A 17,376-nucleotide genomic window follows, 5' to 3' on the forward strand; every position below is an offset into this window, starting at 1 on the left:
GATAAAAAAAATGACACCGAAAATAGTGGATCCAAAGCCCAGCCCTCAAAAGGCGAAGGGGATGGCGCCAGCCAGGCATCAAATAGTGGGCAAAATTTACGGAGCGATCGTGGTGATGGTAGTATTAACATTGATGGAACTAATTGGTCAAACAATTTTGGAAATAATGGCAACGGTCAGACCTCTAATGGCGGATCTAACGGCAACGGTGCGGTCATAAGTGCAGGAGTAACCACAGCCAAGCGAACCTCCAGAGCTAGAATTTCCGGTAGACAAAGGAACAGTTCTAGTTTTAATGATAATGGCGACGGGCAACCTTCAGTGGGTGGAGTTAATGGCAACGATCTCATCATAAATACTGGAACTACTATAATACAGAATCGAAAAGATCGACACATACGCAATCTCAATTTACGGACCGATGTTGGCACTGGTAGTATTAATCTTGGTGCAGGTAATTGGACCGGCAATTTTGGAAATAATGGCAACGGCCAGACCTCAAATGGTGGATCTAACGGCAATGGGATGGTCTTAATTGGAGGCGTTAATAATTCACCCGGTACCACTGTTAAGCCCTCAAATAGCGAAGCAGATAAAAAAAATGACACCGAAAATAGTGGATCCAAAGCCCAGCCCTCAAAAGGCGAAGGGGATGGCGCCAGCCAGGCATCAAATAGTGGGCAAAATTTACGGAGCGATCGTGGTGATGGTAGTATTAACATTGATGGAACTAATTGGTCAAACAATTTTGGAAATAATGGCAACGGTCAGACCTCTAATGGCGGATCTAACGGCAACGGTGCGGTCATAACTGCAGGAGTATCTGAACATAAGACCACCACAGCCCTGCGATCCTCAAATTATGGATATAATGAGAATGGTTACAATAGAATAAGTACTATTATTAGAGCTATTCTGAATGGTATACACAATGACAATGGGCAGACCTCAACTGGTGGACTAAGCGAAAATGATCACCTCTCAAGTCGTGGAAATGGAAACATTTTCGTTATAGTAGTCAATGATCAGCATGGCAATGATCGGCTTGAAAGTGGTTCTGAACGTAATGAAGGTGATGAGAGAAGCCTTGTAGCTAATTCGAATAATTGTGGAGGTCCTTTTTCTGGCTGTGGATGTAATGGAGGATGTGGATCTGGATGTGGCTCTGGATGTATAGGAGGTGGTTCCGGAGGAGGTTCTGGATGTAATGGAGGTGGTTCAGGAGGTAATGGAGGTGGTAATGGATGTATAGGAGGTGGTCTCGGGGGTGGCTCTGGATGTATAGGGGGTGGTTCAGGAGGTAATGGATGTAATGGAGGTGGTACAGGAGGTAATGGATGTAATGGAGGTGGTACAGGAGGCAATGGATGTAATGGAGGTGGTACAGGAGGCAATGGATGTAATGGAGGTGGTCTCGGATGTGGTAATGGATGTATAGGAGGTGGTCTCGGATGTGGTAATGGATGTATAGGAGGTGGTCTCGGATGTGGTAATGGATGTATAGGAGGTGGTCTCGGATGTGGTAATGGATGTATAGGAGGTGGTCTCGGATGTGGTAATGGATGTATAGGAGGTGGTCTCGGATGTGGTAATGGATGTATAGGAGGTGGTCTCGGATGTGGTAATGGATGTATAGGAGGTGGTTCAGGAGGTAATGGATGTAACGGAGGTGGTTCCGGAGGTAATGGATGTAATGGAGGTGGTCTCGGATGTGGTAATGGATGTATAGGAGGTGGTGTCGGAGGTGGTTCTGGATGTAATAGTGGTGGTTCAGGAGGTAATGGATGTAATGGAGGTGGTTCTGTATGTGGGTCTGGATGTAATGGGGGTAATTCAGGAGGTGGTTCTGTATGTGGCTCTGGATGTAATGGAGGTGGTTCTGGGTGTAGCTCTGGATGTAATGGGGGTAATTCAGGAGGTGGTTCTGGTGGTAGTATTGGAAATATTACTATTGGTAGTATTACAGGTGGTGGTAGCACTGCAGTTACATCTGTAAATAGTGAAGGTAAAAAGGTAATTTGTGTATGTCATGGAAGTCATATGTGGTGTGGCCCTGTAGCTGGTTCTGGAGGCGGCTCTGGAGGAATTAGTGCAGGTGGTTCTGGAGTTGATTCTGGAGGTGGTTCAGGATGTAATGGAGGTGGCTCTGGAGGTGGTTCTGGATGTATAGGAGGTGGTTCCGGAGGTGGTTCTGGATGTAATGGAGGTGGTTCAGGAGGTAATGGATGTAATGGAGGTGGCTCAGGAGGTAATGGATGTAATGGAGGTGGTTCTGGATGTATAGGAGGTGGTTCAGGAGGTAATGGATGTAATGGAGTTGGTTCTGGATGTAATGGAGGTGGTCTCGTATGTGGTAATGGATGTATAGGAGGTGGTCTCGGATGTGGTAATGGATGTATAGGAGGTGGTCTCGGATGTGGTAATGGATGTATAGGAGGTGGTCTCGGATGTGGTAATGGATGTATAGGAGGTGGTCTCGGATGTGGTAATGGATGTATAGGAGGTGGTCTCGGATGTGGTAATGGATGTATAGGAGGTGGTTCAGGAGGTAATGGATGTAACGGAGGTGGTTCCGGAGGTAATGGATGTAATGGAGGTGGTCTCGGAGGTGGTCTCGGAGGTGGTAATGGATGTAATGGAGGTACTTCCGGAGGTGGTTCTGGATGTAATGGAGGTGGTTCTGGGGGTAATGGATGTAATGGAGGTGGTTCCGGGGGTAATGGATGTAATGGAGGTGGTCTCGGTGGTGGTCTCGGAGGTGGTAATGGATGTAATGGAGGTGCTTCCGGAGGTGGTTCTGGATGTAATGGAGGTGGTCTCGGAGGTGGTAATGGATGTATAGGAGGTGGTCTCGGAGGTAGTTCTGGATGTATAGGAGGTGGTTCAGGGGGTAATGGATGTAATGGAGGTGGTTCAGGAGGCAATGGATGTAATGGAGGTGGTTCAGGAGGTAATGGATGTAATGGAGGTGGTTCTGGATGTATAGGAGGTGGTTCAGGAGGTAATGGATGTAATGGAGGTGGTTCTGGATGTAATGGAGGTGGTCTCGTATGTGGTAATGGATGTATAGGAGGTGGTCTCGGATGTGGTAATGGATGTATAGGAGGTGGTCTCGTATGTGGTAATGGATGTATAGGAGGTGGTCTCGGATGTGGTAATGGATGTATAGGAGGTGGTCTCGGATGTGGTAATGGATGTATAGGAGGTGGTCTCGGATGTGGTAATGGATGTATAGGAGGTGGTCTCGGATGTGGTAATGGATGTATAGGAGGTGGTTCTGGATGTATAGGAGGTGGTTCAGGAGGTAATGGATGTAATGGAGGTGGTTCCGGAGGTAATGGATGTAATGGAGTTGGTTCTGGATGTATAGGAGGTGGTTCCGGAGGTAATGGATCTAATGGAGGTGGTTCCGGAGGTAATGGATCTAATGGAGGTGGTTCCGGAGGTAATGGATCTAATGGAGGTGGTTCTTGATGTCCATTAGGTGGTTCTGGATGTAATGGAGGTGGTTCAGGAGGTAATGGAGGAGGCTCTGGATGTATAGAAGTATATGTTTCTGGAGGTGGTTCTGGATATATAGGAGGTGGTTCAGGAGGTTATGGATGTATAGGACGTGTTTCTGGAGGTGTTAGTGGATGTAATGGAGTTGGCTCTGGATGTATAGGAGGTGTTTCCGGAGGTGGTTTCGGCTGTGGTTCTGGATGTATAGGAGCTGGCTCTGGATGTATAGGACGTGGTTCCGGAGGTGGTGCTGGAAGTATAGGGGGTTGTTCCGGAGGTGGTTCTGGATGTGTAGGAGGTGGTTTTGGATGTAATGGATGTGGTTCAGGGTTCTGGAATTATTGGAGGTGGTAGTGAAGTAGGTATTGGAGGTAGTATTAGTGGTATTATACATATTGCAGGTGGAGTAGGTATTGGAGGTTTTTTACCAGGTAGGTCAAGTAATATTACTAGCGATGTTAGTGGTGATATAAAAGATTCATCTAGTGGTTTTACTAGTGGTACTCCAACTCCAGTAGAAATTGATAGAGGAACCACAGATAGTGATGGAGGCGTTATTGGATTGAATGCGTCATCTTTAGATATAATTTATATATAGATATATATAATACTGCTAGTGGTACTTCTGATGATATATCCCGTAGTATTACTAGTGGTATAACTTGTACTGTATCTGGTGGAAATTTCGATACTTCATCTGAAGAAATCTCAAGTAGTTTATGTAGAGAAAGATCTAATAGAGCTAGTTTTTATAGTTTGCCATGAAGTGGCATTACTGAAGGAAATAGAGCTCCGAATTTGATATTGACTCGAAACTGTCCTGAAAAAGTAAGAAATCGTATGGATATTTTTAATACAATCTAAACCACTTCTATTCTTTATAAGACATGGGCCCAACGATGCAATGGATTTACTAGACCTTATCTAATAAATATACAGCCACATAGAAATCAGATAGTTAACATCCACAACTACTTACGTGACAAAGTAGCAACGCCCTAATTCTATACGAAAAGGATAGGGATGGCTACAATGAAATGGAGTCCGGAACTGGCCAACATAGCTGAAATTAATGTTATGCAGTGTATGATAAGCCATAACAGCTGTAACACAAATAGCTATAGGATAACTGGACAAAATGTGACAATTACAACCTACTCGGACGCATATGTGCAACAATCGGATGCTCAGCTGGTGAATGGAACAGTTTAGAATTGGTGCAATGAATTCCAGATTTACGGACGGCAATCTAATGCTGATAAGCAGTATGTTCCGCCAGTTGCTATAAAATAAAGTAATCGTAATATAAACATCGTCTCCTTTGCAGTCGAGATTTAACTGCTATGTTGAAGTAGAAGAGCGTTGCCGTACGCTGTGCTGCTGCCAGATATTCTGCAGATCGAGATAATAAATTCCTAATGACCTGCGTCTATACCACAGCCTCACCCCCAGATCTGTTTTACAAAATAAGTCGATCGATCCACGGCTGCATAACTGGTTACAATCCCCAATTTCCACACTTGTTCAGTGAATCTAAAAAAATATTACTTTTAAGCAAAGAAACAACAGTAAATATCATCTCAAGATGATTTTTAATAAAGATATTGAGTATGTTAAGTTTTTCGTTTATTTAATTTTATATTCTAGTTCTTGAACAGTTTTGCAATTATTTAATGTTTCCAATTGCCTTTCACATAATCTCTTACATACTGAAGAGGTTGCGCTGATGTTTTTAATACATTTTTATTTCCATTGTAATACATTTACAATAGTAGAATATGCTCATAGATTTTGTTTCTTCATTTTTTCATTCCTTACGGTATTTTATGACTTTTTTTTTAATGCCTTGTTTCGTTTTAATTACGGTTTTAGTTGTTTTAATTATTAATGTCCCTTGTAATTTGCTTAAAGTTTATAAAAATTTACTTATTTGTTTTCAATATATATATGTATATATAATATGAATGTTTGTGGATGAGAGATTTGTAGTATTATGGAACATGAATATAAATTTACGTTTGAATAGATTTTTCAATTAGAATTTGATATTCTGTTCTTATTTATTTGTAGATGTTTTTCTTTAAATTTTAGTTTAGGTTATGTTTAACTCCCTTGTATGTGTTTTGCATTTTGTTCCATTAAATTGTTAAATATTTACAATTATAAAAACAGCACTAGCAGCTCATCATAATACGAAGTCAGCAACCCAAAGGATATAAAATAAAAAATAAATAAAATAAAAACAAACAAAGGAATATAAATATAAATATAAATAATAATAATAGCGACAAACCAATCAGGAAAATGGCCATAGAGAAAAACAACAAAAAATTACATTTGTTCGAAATACATTTTTATTTACACATATATAACTATATATATATATATTTAGATTTTATTTTTGTATACTTTGAATTTATTATGTTGTATAAATTGCTTTTGTATTCATAGTGTGTCAATTTGTAGTACCTTCTTCATAAATATTGTATAGTTTTGCATAATTGTTACTATCTTGCTGCATTTTTCAAACCCCTTTATTTACGATATTTAATTAATTCAATAAGTAATTTAAGTTTACTATCTCTGCTCTATTTATATTGAATTTATTAACTATGAAAGTGTTTATTTTTTGTTTCAATTTTTATTTGTTTTCGGTTTAGATATTGTTTTGGTTTTTAATTGTTTTAAATTAATTTGTTTATTTTTCAATTATAGTTATATTTTCTTTTATGTATATATATTTATATATTATATATATATTTCTAAGTATATATATATAATTTTTTTAGAATGACTTGTGCTTAGAAGCGTAAATATTTTGTATACAAATTAAGTTTTTAGTTTTTTTTTTTTTTTCGTTTTTAGTATTTTAATAATTTGTTGTTATCTTTTGTGCATAGCATTTAATTATTTACAGGAATTTAAATGCCTAAGTAAAACTTATTAAATAAATCACTGGATGCGAAAAACGACAGCTAAAGATGATGACAGCAGTGTTGAGTAACGTCAGCAGAATCCACACTGTCTTTTTTGTCATTTGTTTTTTAGTTTAACTAAGCGCTAATTTATACAAAATAAGTTCGCCTGAATAGAAGTAACTAAATATACAATACATAAATATTAATTAATGCGTATTCAAAAGTAACAGAATGTGTCCCAATTCCAATTCCAATTCCAGTGCCAGTGCCAGTGCCAATTCCGATGCGTTATCAGCCCTTGTAGAAGTGATAGAGCTCAATGTCGCCGTTGCGCTGCTGCGGCTTGGTGCGGCCCAAGGTGCCGCACGACTTGAGCGTGTATCAGTGATATCGCCGGAGGCTCCCGTTGTTGTTGTTGCTGCTGTTGCCGTTGACCAACACTGGGTTATTGTTTGACAGCGTCGCCACATTGTTGTTATTGGCATTGAAGGAACGCCTGCCGGTCGTATTGCCATGCACCAAAGCCATGCCCATGCCGTTGCGCAACGGCAGCGCCGGCGGCGGCGGTGTGGGCGTCGGACTCGGCGGCATATCATGGTCCAGCGGCAGCGAATAATGCGAATTGTTGTGTATATAGCCAGCATCGGCCATGGCATCGCAGGGCTTGGCATACACAGCGCCATTGTGATTGAAATGATCCTGGGTGAGCCGAATACCGGCATGGCCATTGGCAAGCGGTTGGCTATAGTGCGACAGAGTGCTCTCCTGTACGCCGCACTGGCGCGCAGCCATGTGACGTGGCAGCGAGGCATTTAGGCCGAGTGCCTTGCCCCCGCCGCCCCCGCCGCCGCCGCCGCCGCAATTCGCCAGCAATCGCATGTCCTGCTGCGAATGATGTGAGCGCGGTGTAGTGGTTGCAGCTGTGGCCGCTGCTGGTCCTGTTCCTGTTCCTGGTCCTGTTCCTGTTCCTGTCTGTGGATTGTTGGTCATGTAGTGAATGTGGCTGAGTTGGGCAAAGGGCGCATGGGATGCATCGACGGCGCTGGGCACTTGCAGCTGCTGTAGCGCAGTTCCTGAGTTTGTCAAGGGCGAGGGACCGTTGTGACTGGCGGGGGCACCGCCCCGACCCCGCAGCTGAGGTGGGGGCGGAGCTTCTAGCTATAGCTCGGTGACTGGTATCGGCCGGCTGCCCAAATACTGAGACGAATTGTAGCTGCTGGGACAGGGGTAGCCCGACGCTGGATGCACACCGCCACAGCCGGGCGGCGGCCGTGTCATATACTCCTCATCCGAAAAGGTCTTCTGATACTCGCGCTCCTTGCGCCCCAGCGCCGAGTGACCCTTGAGCATTTCGCGTATGCGACGACGACACGTGTAGATCACCAGCGCCAAGGTGGTGATCAGCGCTGCACAGCCGACGACCATGATGCCAATGATGGCCTGCTTATTGCCGCCACCGTGGGTGCAGCCCAAGAGCGGCTCGGCCAGCTGCGTCAACGGCAGCTCCCGTAGATTGGCCGGATAGGAGCAGATGACGGGAGCGTATTGACTGCTTCCATTACGGCTGATTAGCAGATTACGCAGCCACATCAGCTGGCAGTCACACACGAAGGGATTCTCCGAGAGATCCAGGGTCTGCAAGTCCGACCATGGAAACAGACTCTCTGACAACGTGCTCAGCTGATTCTCCTTCAGGATGACGGTGCTCAGGTGTGGAAAGCCGCCCACGGTGTTGGCCAAGAGCTCGTTGAGCTGCTTATTGGCCGACAGATTCAAGTGCTCCAGGTTCGTGTTGTCCGCAAAGGCGCCGCTCTCCACACGGCGCAAACGATGAGCGCCCGTGATCTCCAGATGGCGCAGCTCACGCAGACCGACAAAGGCGCCCGTTGCGATTACCTCGAAGTCGTTCTGACCCAGCGACAGCTGCTCGAGCCGGCCCAGATGCTGCAGCGCAGCCGAGGGCACTGCCTGCAGCCGATTGTCGGAGAGATCCAGATAACGTATGCCCTCCAGACCCTTCAGGGCATCGGCCGATATATTATGCAGTCCGGCACCGCGCAAGTCCAAACGCGTCAGCGCCGACAGATCTTGAAACGCGCCGGCCGGAATGGTCATAAACGAGTTGGTGCCCAAGTAGAGCTCCGCCAGGCCGGGCAGGGCTTGGAATGTGAGCTGCGATGGCACCGTGGTGAGTGTATTATCATCCAGATACAACATGCTCAAATTGATCAGCCCGTCGAAGGCATGCGGATCGATGTGACTGATGCGATTCTGGCCCAGATTCAGCTCCACCAGCTTGACCATGGGCGAAAAGGTGCGATACTCCAGCTCGGCAATCAAATTGCCCCGCAGATTGAGCACTGTGATGGTGGATAGGCCAGTGAAGGTTTTGTTAGTCACTTGCCCGATCTTATTGTGATTGAGATGCAGCTCCTGGAGCTTGGCATGGTAGGCGAATGAGCGCTCTGGTATCGTGACCATGTCATTGTAGGACAAATCAAGGAATGTCAGCTGCGAATAGAACTGCATCGATGAGTCGATGGTCTTCAGCTTGTTGTTCTTAATGACCAGCCGCTGTATGGACGGGTTCAGTGCGATGGGCAGCACATCGAGCGTGCCCACACCGCAGTTGACTTTCAGAGTTTCGTCATCGCATTCACAGCCATTTGGACAATTTGCCAGGCCATTTGTCGGCACGAGCAGCACCAGCAGCAGCGGCCCAAGCAGCAGCAGCCACGTTGTTGACGGCGACATGGTAATTGCCATTGCCGTTGCCGACGACCCTCGTCTGCTCATTATGTGCCTGTTCTTCCTTCTGCCTGCTCCTCTCTCTCTCTCTCTCTCTAGCTGTCTCTCTGTCTGCGCCCCCTTTGGAGCTTTACTCCCTCGGTGTGCGCCTAGTCTGTGGTGTGGTTTGGTTTGTTGGTTAGTTGCCTTTGCTCTGACCAGACGTTGACTGTCTGTCCAATGGATGCAATTGCCTCTCTCCCTCTCTCCTTCTCTCTCTCTCTCTCGCTCTCTTGGTCTCCCTTGCACTCACTTTTATTTTGGGTTAAATACGTTTTAGCCAAGTTTGCCAATGGCTTTCGTATTTGGCGTCCGACATTCGTGGCGCTCTGTCTGCCGTCGTTTAGCCTGTAAAGGGAAGAAAATTAAGAGGGGTGTGGGGCTTTAGTATGTGCGCTTTAAATTGATTTTCCATTAGAGTTCAAAATTGCTTGGCTTTTGGATTTTCATTGGATTTGGCAGCTGCATTCGCTGGCTACCCTGGCAAGTTAATCGCTAGTTTTGTGGATTATTTTGCCACTGCCTCTGCCCGCCCAACTCCCCGACTCCCCACGGCCCCACGTCCCCAGCCAACCAGCTGTATCTCTCTATTTTGTATTCTCCGTCTGGCAGTAAACAAATGAAGACAATTTAAATGGCCACGGCAACAACATTAGCAACGGCTCTCGCATTAGTGGCAAAGCCAAATGGAAGCTGGCAATGGCAGAGCTTAACTCCGGGGCCCCGCAAAACAAATGTAGCTTTAATGGACAGCGCGACTGGTACAACATCAGGTCTGACATGGCCAAAGAATCCTTGAGCTGAATGCCTGAAGGCCCGCAAAAGTCGAATAATATAGTATAAACCCAAGCCGTTTCTCGACTTAAAGCCTCAGTGTTAATTAATCCACTTGAATGCTGAGCAGAAAAAGCACGCAAAGTTAAAGTTTTTGGGCACAATGAAATCGTTGGCCCATTTGCCCCGTTTTTGTGTTATCCGATTTTTAGGCAGTGACCCAACCCTTTGCGCCCGGCCGGCTGGCCCAGAGTCCCCAAAGTCGAAGCCTATTCAATGGGCGGACGAGGGCAGCTCCCCAAAGGCGACGAGGCCAAAGATATGCCACATAGTTTAGTTTTGGTCGAAACTTGAAAAACAACTTGCACTTTGTATGCTTCGGGGACATTTATCAGAGAATGGCAAAAAGGAAACTTAATTTAGCGCACAGCTCCGAGAAGTTCAAGGATGCCAGAAAGGATATGGGCAAAAGGCGCAACCCCAAATGGTCTATCAAATAAATAAAACAAAAGGAGTCAGGAGTCGAAGAGAGACTGAGACTGAGAGGAAGCGGAGTGAGGTAGAGAGAAAGCAATTTTTGTTGTTTCTTATTATTGCTTTTTTTCTCTATGTCTCTCTCTCTCTCTCTCCCTCTCTCACTCCCTCGGTCAACACACAGTGCGTATAAACAAAAACACAGCAGTTGGCCACGCCCCAGCTGAAGCATATTTGGCTTTGGCGCTGCCTTTTTCATATTTTTCAACTTTACGCATTGTTCGGCATGGAAATGGTTCGGCCCCGAAGGCGTCATGAAAATAATCATAGATGTGGGTCATACTTCACGGCAAGCAGCGGACTACTGGTGGCTGGGTGGTTGGGTGGGCGGTGCAGACAACTGATGGCTTTGTGTATTGTTTGCGCTGCGCCAAAAAGGATAACTGCTGGCAGCAACACTCGAGACGGGCGCGTCTCGGCTGCAGCTCCAACTTGACTCTCGTTTTTATTATGTAAATATCACATAAACACCCGGGAGCGACGCGGGCGCAATCATATGAAACAACGCCACAAAAATGGAGCATCCCGAGTCCCAGGTCCTTGGCTCTCTGTGCAGTATCTCATCATTATCATGCATATGCCATAAAGCGACTTGTTGAGACTGCGACTGAGAGGTTGCTCGCTTTTCTACATTCCTTTTTCGGCTTTTTTGTTTTTTGTTTTTCTTTTGGCAACTTGACTCGAAGCCAAACCGTTGAGAATATAAAAACAACTGACAGCAGCTACACGGAAGCACACTGCCAGCCGCTGTCTGTCTGTCTGTCTGTCTGTCTGTGTGCGGGCAGCAGCTGCTTAAGCAGTCAGTCAACACGCACTTGCAAGCTGCGGAGATATTTGGAAAATCAAATTTAAATTGCTGAAATGTGAAATGCTGCTAAACGGCCAACAACAACAACAACAACAATAACAGGACCAGGGCCAGGTTGTTAAATGGCCCAGAGCAGGCATCGGCCAGGACATGACCCGACTCGCTGCCGGCTATTGGCTTAGTCCCCCAACAAATGACGGCTGTTAGCCGGGCGAGACAATACGTTAACAGGAAGACACTTACGCCGGCTCACAAACCAAATATGGCAACAGCCCGGCCTAAACCAACAGCTCAACTAGAACGCACAGCTCCAGGCTAATGCCCAACATGTGTAGCCAAACATTGTCACTGCGTAAAGGTCAAAGTGCCATGCCGGCACTTTAAATATGGTGACAATGTAATTGAGTATAGCCAGGAGTCTAAATTTCTGACTAAACTTTATTAAATATGTTGTTAAGATACCAAATTGAAATGAGATTGTGGAAAATTAAATAAGACAAGTAAGAAAACTATACAACTGCTGAATACTTCATCTGATATGTGCTTCATAGATAGGTATAGTATTGTAGAGCTCACTCCTTCAAAACCAAGTTCCAACAGTCACATAGAAAAAAAAAAAAAAAAAAAAAAAAAAAAAAACTCTAACCTCGGCGAGATCAGGCTTAGAACCATGGCATTTAACCTGCAGACAACCTGAATAACCTCAAAAATAGAAAAAAAAAAAAAACAAAAAAAAACAAAATATAAACTTAATCATAAAATATAATAAGAAATTACAAACTAATAAGAAATTACGAACTAAAATCTAAAAATTAAAAAAAAAAAAAAAAAAAAAAAAAAAAAAAAAAAAAAAAAAAACAATATATGAACTTAATCAAAATTTAATAAAAAATTACAAACTAGTGTGAACTAAAATCTTAAAAGTTGTAAAGATTTTTAAACGATAACATAAAAATGAAGAATAATTATCGATTATTAAAATAAATTTTGATTCCACTACTATAAGGTCCTCTTAAAAGAGCTGCTACTTCTTAACTCCCATTCTGAGATCAACGCAATAATTTCATAACATACAAAATATTATACTGATCCTCTATTGAGAGAACTTTGCTAGGTTATACATTAAAGTACTTTTGTTAAGATATCATAACTGCACCACTTTAAATCTCAATGAACTAAAATACAAAAATAAAACTAATAGTAATAGTCACTCCTTACCAACACTAGCTTTAAATTTTAGCCCCCTCTTCCTCTGTCTCTCTCCCACCAACACCATTTAAATTGTCACCCTCGGCTCGGCTCGGCTCGGTCGCTGGCCTCTGTCCAGCTGACGTGTCTGCCGCTCAAAAGTATGCTCTAAATATTTTATAGCCGCTGAGATTTTCTCTCCTTTCTTTTTTTTTATTTCGCTCCGGACATTTTTATTTGGTTTACGGACAACGACGGACAAACCTTTTTCGACTGCTGTCCCCCTTTTTTGGCTGAACTCATTTATTAGTTCTGACTGGATTCGTGTCCGGGTGTGAGCCCACTCCCTACGCCCACGCCCACGCCCACGCCCACCACGCTGACCATTGTTATAAATGTTTGGCTGTCAGTTCAACTGTGGCCGTGTAGCCTTGCGGCCATGCTGCACACACACATAGAAAGTGGGAAATAGAAAAAGGAAAAACCTAAGGTAGCACAAAAAAAAAAACACTTCTTTATTGTATCTGTATGTGTCTGTGTAGCTGTCTGTCTGTCTGGCTGGTGCCGCCACAGTTGCAGTCCCCCGTTGGAGCTGGCTGCTCCGCCAGGCTTTGCTCTCGCCTGCGCTATGACTTCCGTTTTTTGTTTGCCAATCCCCTGCCTAGCCCCCCAGCCCCACTCTCTATTGTTGCTGCTGCTTATTGTTTAGTCGGTTGAGTTTTTGAAAATTTGCCAGCAAAAGCAAAAGCAACGAAAAGAAAAAACCCACGCGACTTTTGCAACAGTTTTGCTTTTGTTTCGCCATTGCCAGGAAATTGCTAAATAAATGCATGTTTCTGATTTAATAGAGGTGAAGGGGCAGCGAGGTGGAGAGAGCGCTTGCAGTAGCTCAGCGGCTCCAGCTCATGCTCAATAAGTTTTCCCTCTAGTTTTTCTATTTGCTTTGAGTCTGCCAAAGTTTTTAGGGAAATCAAATGCCCAACTCTGGCTCTGGCCCGTTTTATTAATTCCTTTGCCCATCTTTAAGCGGCTCCAATTTCCACTAACTGTCAGTCGGGCCCCTGGCCACGTCCATCCGCCGCCCGGCAATAAACTTCAACCGGTTTGTTGTTCTTTGCCAAATGTTTAATATTTCAAAGTAACGCCAGCCAATAGACCAGACCCACTTTCCATATCCGCAGCGGCGGGCGGATGAATGAAGTTTGAAAAGGGGAGCGGAACTCCTCTCGTGCTCCTCTCGTGCTCCGCTCTTGCTGCCCCTCGCCCCATATTCTGATGTTATTTATATGACAATTTCGCTTGAGCGCGCGTTAAAATATCGCTGACAATATTTTATGCTCATGCTTTGCCTCATGTTTTGCCAACGTATCACGCCCCTCGCCCACTCCTCCACGCCCAACCCCTCACACACACACACACACACTCTTTGCTATGATAAACTTGGCAAATTTATCCTGCTTTGTGCCATACGTCTTTTGGCACAGTTTTCGTCCTCCCCCCCTCCACGGAGGCCACGCTGCCTGGCTCACTAGTATTTGCACAGTTTACAGTTGCGACTGGAGGAGCGTCGCGTGCGCATCTATAAGATACTTTCTGCTGCTAAACAAGCACAGTCAAATATTTGCAATGCTCTTGAAATAGCAACAACAATAGTCAACAAAAAAAGAAACAAAACAAAAATAAAACAACGAGCACTTCAAGCGCACGCACGCTGCAAAGTTGAGCGCGGTATTTGGGGCACTTCCTCGGAAAGAGCAGAACGCAAGAGACCCACTGCGACTCCACCCGGGCTGAAGGCTGTGCCAGTGAAAGTCAGTCGATGGATGAAGGCAGCCGGCAGCCAGCAGCCAGTCGTCTGTGAAATAGAAAACGAAACAATGGCTCCATTCCGCACGGCGGAGGGGCAGAGGCGTAACGCGAGAAGTCAGCCGCTGCTGCAGCCGCCCAACGCCAGAGGGCGCTCCGTCACACATGTTACTTCAATTTTTCTTTCATTTCTTTTTTCTCTTTTTCGTTTTTGGTAATAGTAATCGCAGAATTGCAATGTGCAACTTGGCAATTGCAAGTTTCGAATTGCTTTTGCCAGTTTGCCTAGCAATTGATTTAAATGTGGAGCTCGCGTTGCAGATCGCAAACGGTTTCTATTGGGAAATACTTGAGCTTGCTGAAGTAGCCACAAAGCCCAGATCGAAATTCAATTTTCGCTACTTTACGAACAAAGAATAGGCAAAGGAGAAAGCAAACTGAGCCGCGAGAAATGTTGGAAACAGTAGAAGAAGAAAAAGAGAATAGCCATAATGATTATTGGCATAAAGTATCTGAGTTATAAAAGGAGTTGGTTTCCATTTACATTTCTGTGCGAGAGAGAGAGAGAGAGAGAGAGAGAGAATAAGAGAGAGAGATAGATCTGTCTAATTACAGTGGACATAATTCAGCTCTTTAAGGGACCGAGCTGTAATGAAGAAGCAAAACTAAAGCTTGCCTTGAAGTATCATCCTAGCTTCTGCTAATGTAAATGTGTTAAGAATTCTGGAAATATTTTCAAATGCTTCATAGAACAAAGCAAAAACGATTGCAAAACTGCTTTCTGGAAAACATTGAGCAGACTAAAGACTATAGACAATATAACAAGACACTGCCATATAAATGGTATAGAAAAATTTTATATTGATTAATAATAAAAAAAATAAATAAATAAATAAATAAGTTAAAATAAAATAAATGAAATAATTTTTATTTTTTTTTTTTCATATTAGACAACCAAGTTTTTAGTCCAATCTAATTTATATTAAATTTAATAATGAAAATACATATTAGCCATAAATGGCATTGAAAAATGTTATATTAATAATTTAAAAAATTAAATTAAAATAAAATAAAATAAATGAAATATTTTTTTTTTTTTATATTAGACAACCAAGTTTTTAGCCCAATCTAATGTATATTAAATTTAATAATATAAATACATATTAGCCATAAATGGCATAGAAAAATTTTATATAAATAATTAAGAATATTAAATTAAAATACAATAAAATAAAATAAATGAAATATTTTTTTTTTTTTTTTTTTATATTAGACAACCAAGTTTTTAGCCCAGTCTAATTTATATTAAATTTAATAATGAAAATACATATTAGCTATCTCAAGAAAAATTAAAAAATATTTCAAGTTTCATCATTTAATTCATTTACGTCTTCTATGACTTCTTAAAACTTCTTAAATATTTATTAAAAATCTACCGATATTTTATTATTTTATTATTCATTATTAATATGCAATTAAAGATAACTTTAAATTCAGCGAAATTCAATTCGCCATTTCAGCTGCATAGTCTTAAATAAAAACTAAGTACTTCCTCATTAATCTACTGCTATATTATATATCATATTCAAACTGCATTTTCTATTCATACCAAACTTCAATTTACAAAGTTCCGATTAAGACCTATTCTATTCACTTTATATCTCCCTATCTCATTTATACACCTCTGTCTCTTTCTCTCTCCCTTTCCTTCTTTCTCTCTCAAATTAGCTTTTTAGCTAACCCCAAAAATATGCTTTAATCGCGCCTTTTGGCTCATTTGTTGGCATGTTTCGTCGGAAGTTTTTTGAGCTCCCTCCGTCTCTTTCACGCACAGGCTATCATCACAGGGAAGTACAACGCTTTAGCTGCAAAAAGTATTTTATGTGTCCCTTGAACATTGACACGAACTAAGCGACGCCGCGACTTAGAGACTTGAAGGCGTACCAGTTGCAGCTCTGGCCAAGCAGAATTGGGTAAAGTTGGCACTATGACGACGCTTTTATGGCATAATTCGTAGCTGCGTCTTTTTTGTTTTTATGGCCAAAAGCTCAGAGAGCAAGGAGAGGAAGCTGGAGTCGGCGAATTGGCATGGCTAGAAAGTAAAGAGTAATACCCAAAGCAGTCATAAAGTAAACCAAATATTTTACATATAAACGACCGCAAGCAGACGTCAGCGTCGAGGCACTTTCCAAGGCAGCGCAGACGTCGTCGCCATTTTAGCCATAATTTTTGTGAGTGTGTATGTGTGTGTGTGTGTGTGTACTTTTTTTGCGCTTTTCTCTTTTTGGACTCGTGCCCATAAAACGGCGACAGGCCAAAAAGTAGGTAAGAAACTTTAGCCGGCGACCTTGCCACACGCATTCCTCGAGCTGCGCAATCGTCGTCAGAGTCAGAGTCAGAGTCGGAGTCGGAGTCGGAGTCGTCGTCCTCTGGAATTTTAAAGCCAAGGCAAAGTTATGTGTGGCAGACAATAAATCCCAGCCATTGATCCTTGCTATATGTCTTAAACAAATTTATATGGCAAACGGAAAACTAGCTGGCTCCACTAGCTGGCAATATACTGCCACATTTTGGCAGCCAGGCTACCCCACTAGCTCTTGCCCCACTCTCTCTCTCTCTCTCTTATACCACTTTTGATAAACGGGCATATGGCATCGCAAGAGCATGTCGAACATAAACCTTGCACGGCTGGAGATTTGCCATGGATTTGGAGCAGCGTTTAGTGCAGCCAAGTTGAAAATTAAGGCAAACGTCTACGAACATTTTATTACAATGTTTATCCTAAGAGCGAACTTAAACTAGTAGCACGATAAATTCACAGAGTGCAAGAGGGTGGAGAGAGGGAGGTGCTAGATGACGAGCTAATGCCAAGATCAGCTGGCAGAGCGACAGTTAGCCAACTAGATATAAAAACTAAGTTTAAGTGATTTCTAGAGGGAAATTGGAGTTGCAAAAGCATGAAACTTTTATTTTGTAAGTCATTTCTATTATGTTAATTGTTAAAACCACGAGTCAAGAGACTCTCAGACTCAGAATAGCTACAATTAAATATCTAAGTCT

At 43.1% G+C, this 17,376-nt stretch overlaps 2 protein-coding genes across 2 annotated transcripts in view; one reads left to right on the plus strand and one right to left on the minus strand.

Moving 5' to 3' along the window:
• Positions 1–2,200: 2,200 nt before the first annotated feature.
• Positions 2,201–2,982, plus strand: LOC149269326 (uncharacterized). The gene is made up of 2 exons (XM_089467065.1): positions 2,201–2,278; positions 2,534–2,982. The coding sequence occupies exons 1-2, from the start codon at positions 2,201–2,203 to the stop codon at positions 2,840–2,842; spliced, it is 387 nt and encodes a 128-aa protein (XP_089323191.1). The 3' UTR covers positions 2,843–2,982.
• Positions 2,983–3,612: 630 nt separating this feature from the next.
• caps (capricious) overlaps positions 3,613–17,376 on the minus strand; it is a 72,223-nt gene continuing 58,459 nt past the window's right edge. Inside the window, 1 exon segment of the mRNA XM_089468059.1 lies at positions 3,613–9,554. Within this exon segment, the coding sequence (XP_089324185.1) occupies positions 6,711–9,215 (2,505 nt within the window). The 5' untranslated portion in view covers positions 9,216–9,554 and the 3' untranslated portion in view covers positions 3,613–6,710.

Source organism: Drosophila arizonae, chromosome 4 (genome assembly GCF_054131065.1).
Source record: "Drosophila arizonae isolate 15081-1271.41 chromosome 4, UAZ_ARI_1.0, whole genome shotgun sequence".
Classification (NCBI taxonomy): domain Eukaryota; kingdom Metazoa; phylum Arthropoda; class Insecta; order Diptera; family Drosophilidae; genus Drosophila; species Drosophila arizonae.

Bases quoted from the DNA above. Each gene is read 5' to 3' on its own strand.
- LOC149269326 (XM_089467065.1), top strand. From the start codon at position 2,201: ATGGAGGTGGTTCAGGAGGTAATGGATGTAATGGAGGTGGCTCAGGAG. The intron at 2,279-2,533 runs GTATAGGAGGTG...ATGGATGTATAG, and splicing joins TAATGGAGGTGGTTCTGGAT to GAGGTGGTTCAGGAGGTAAT.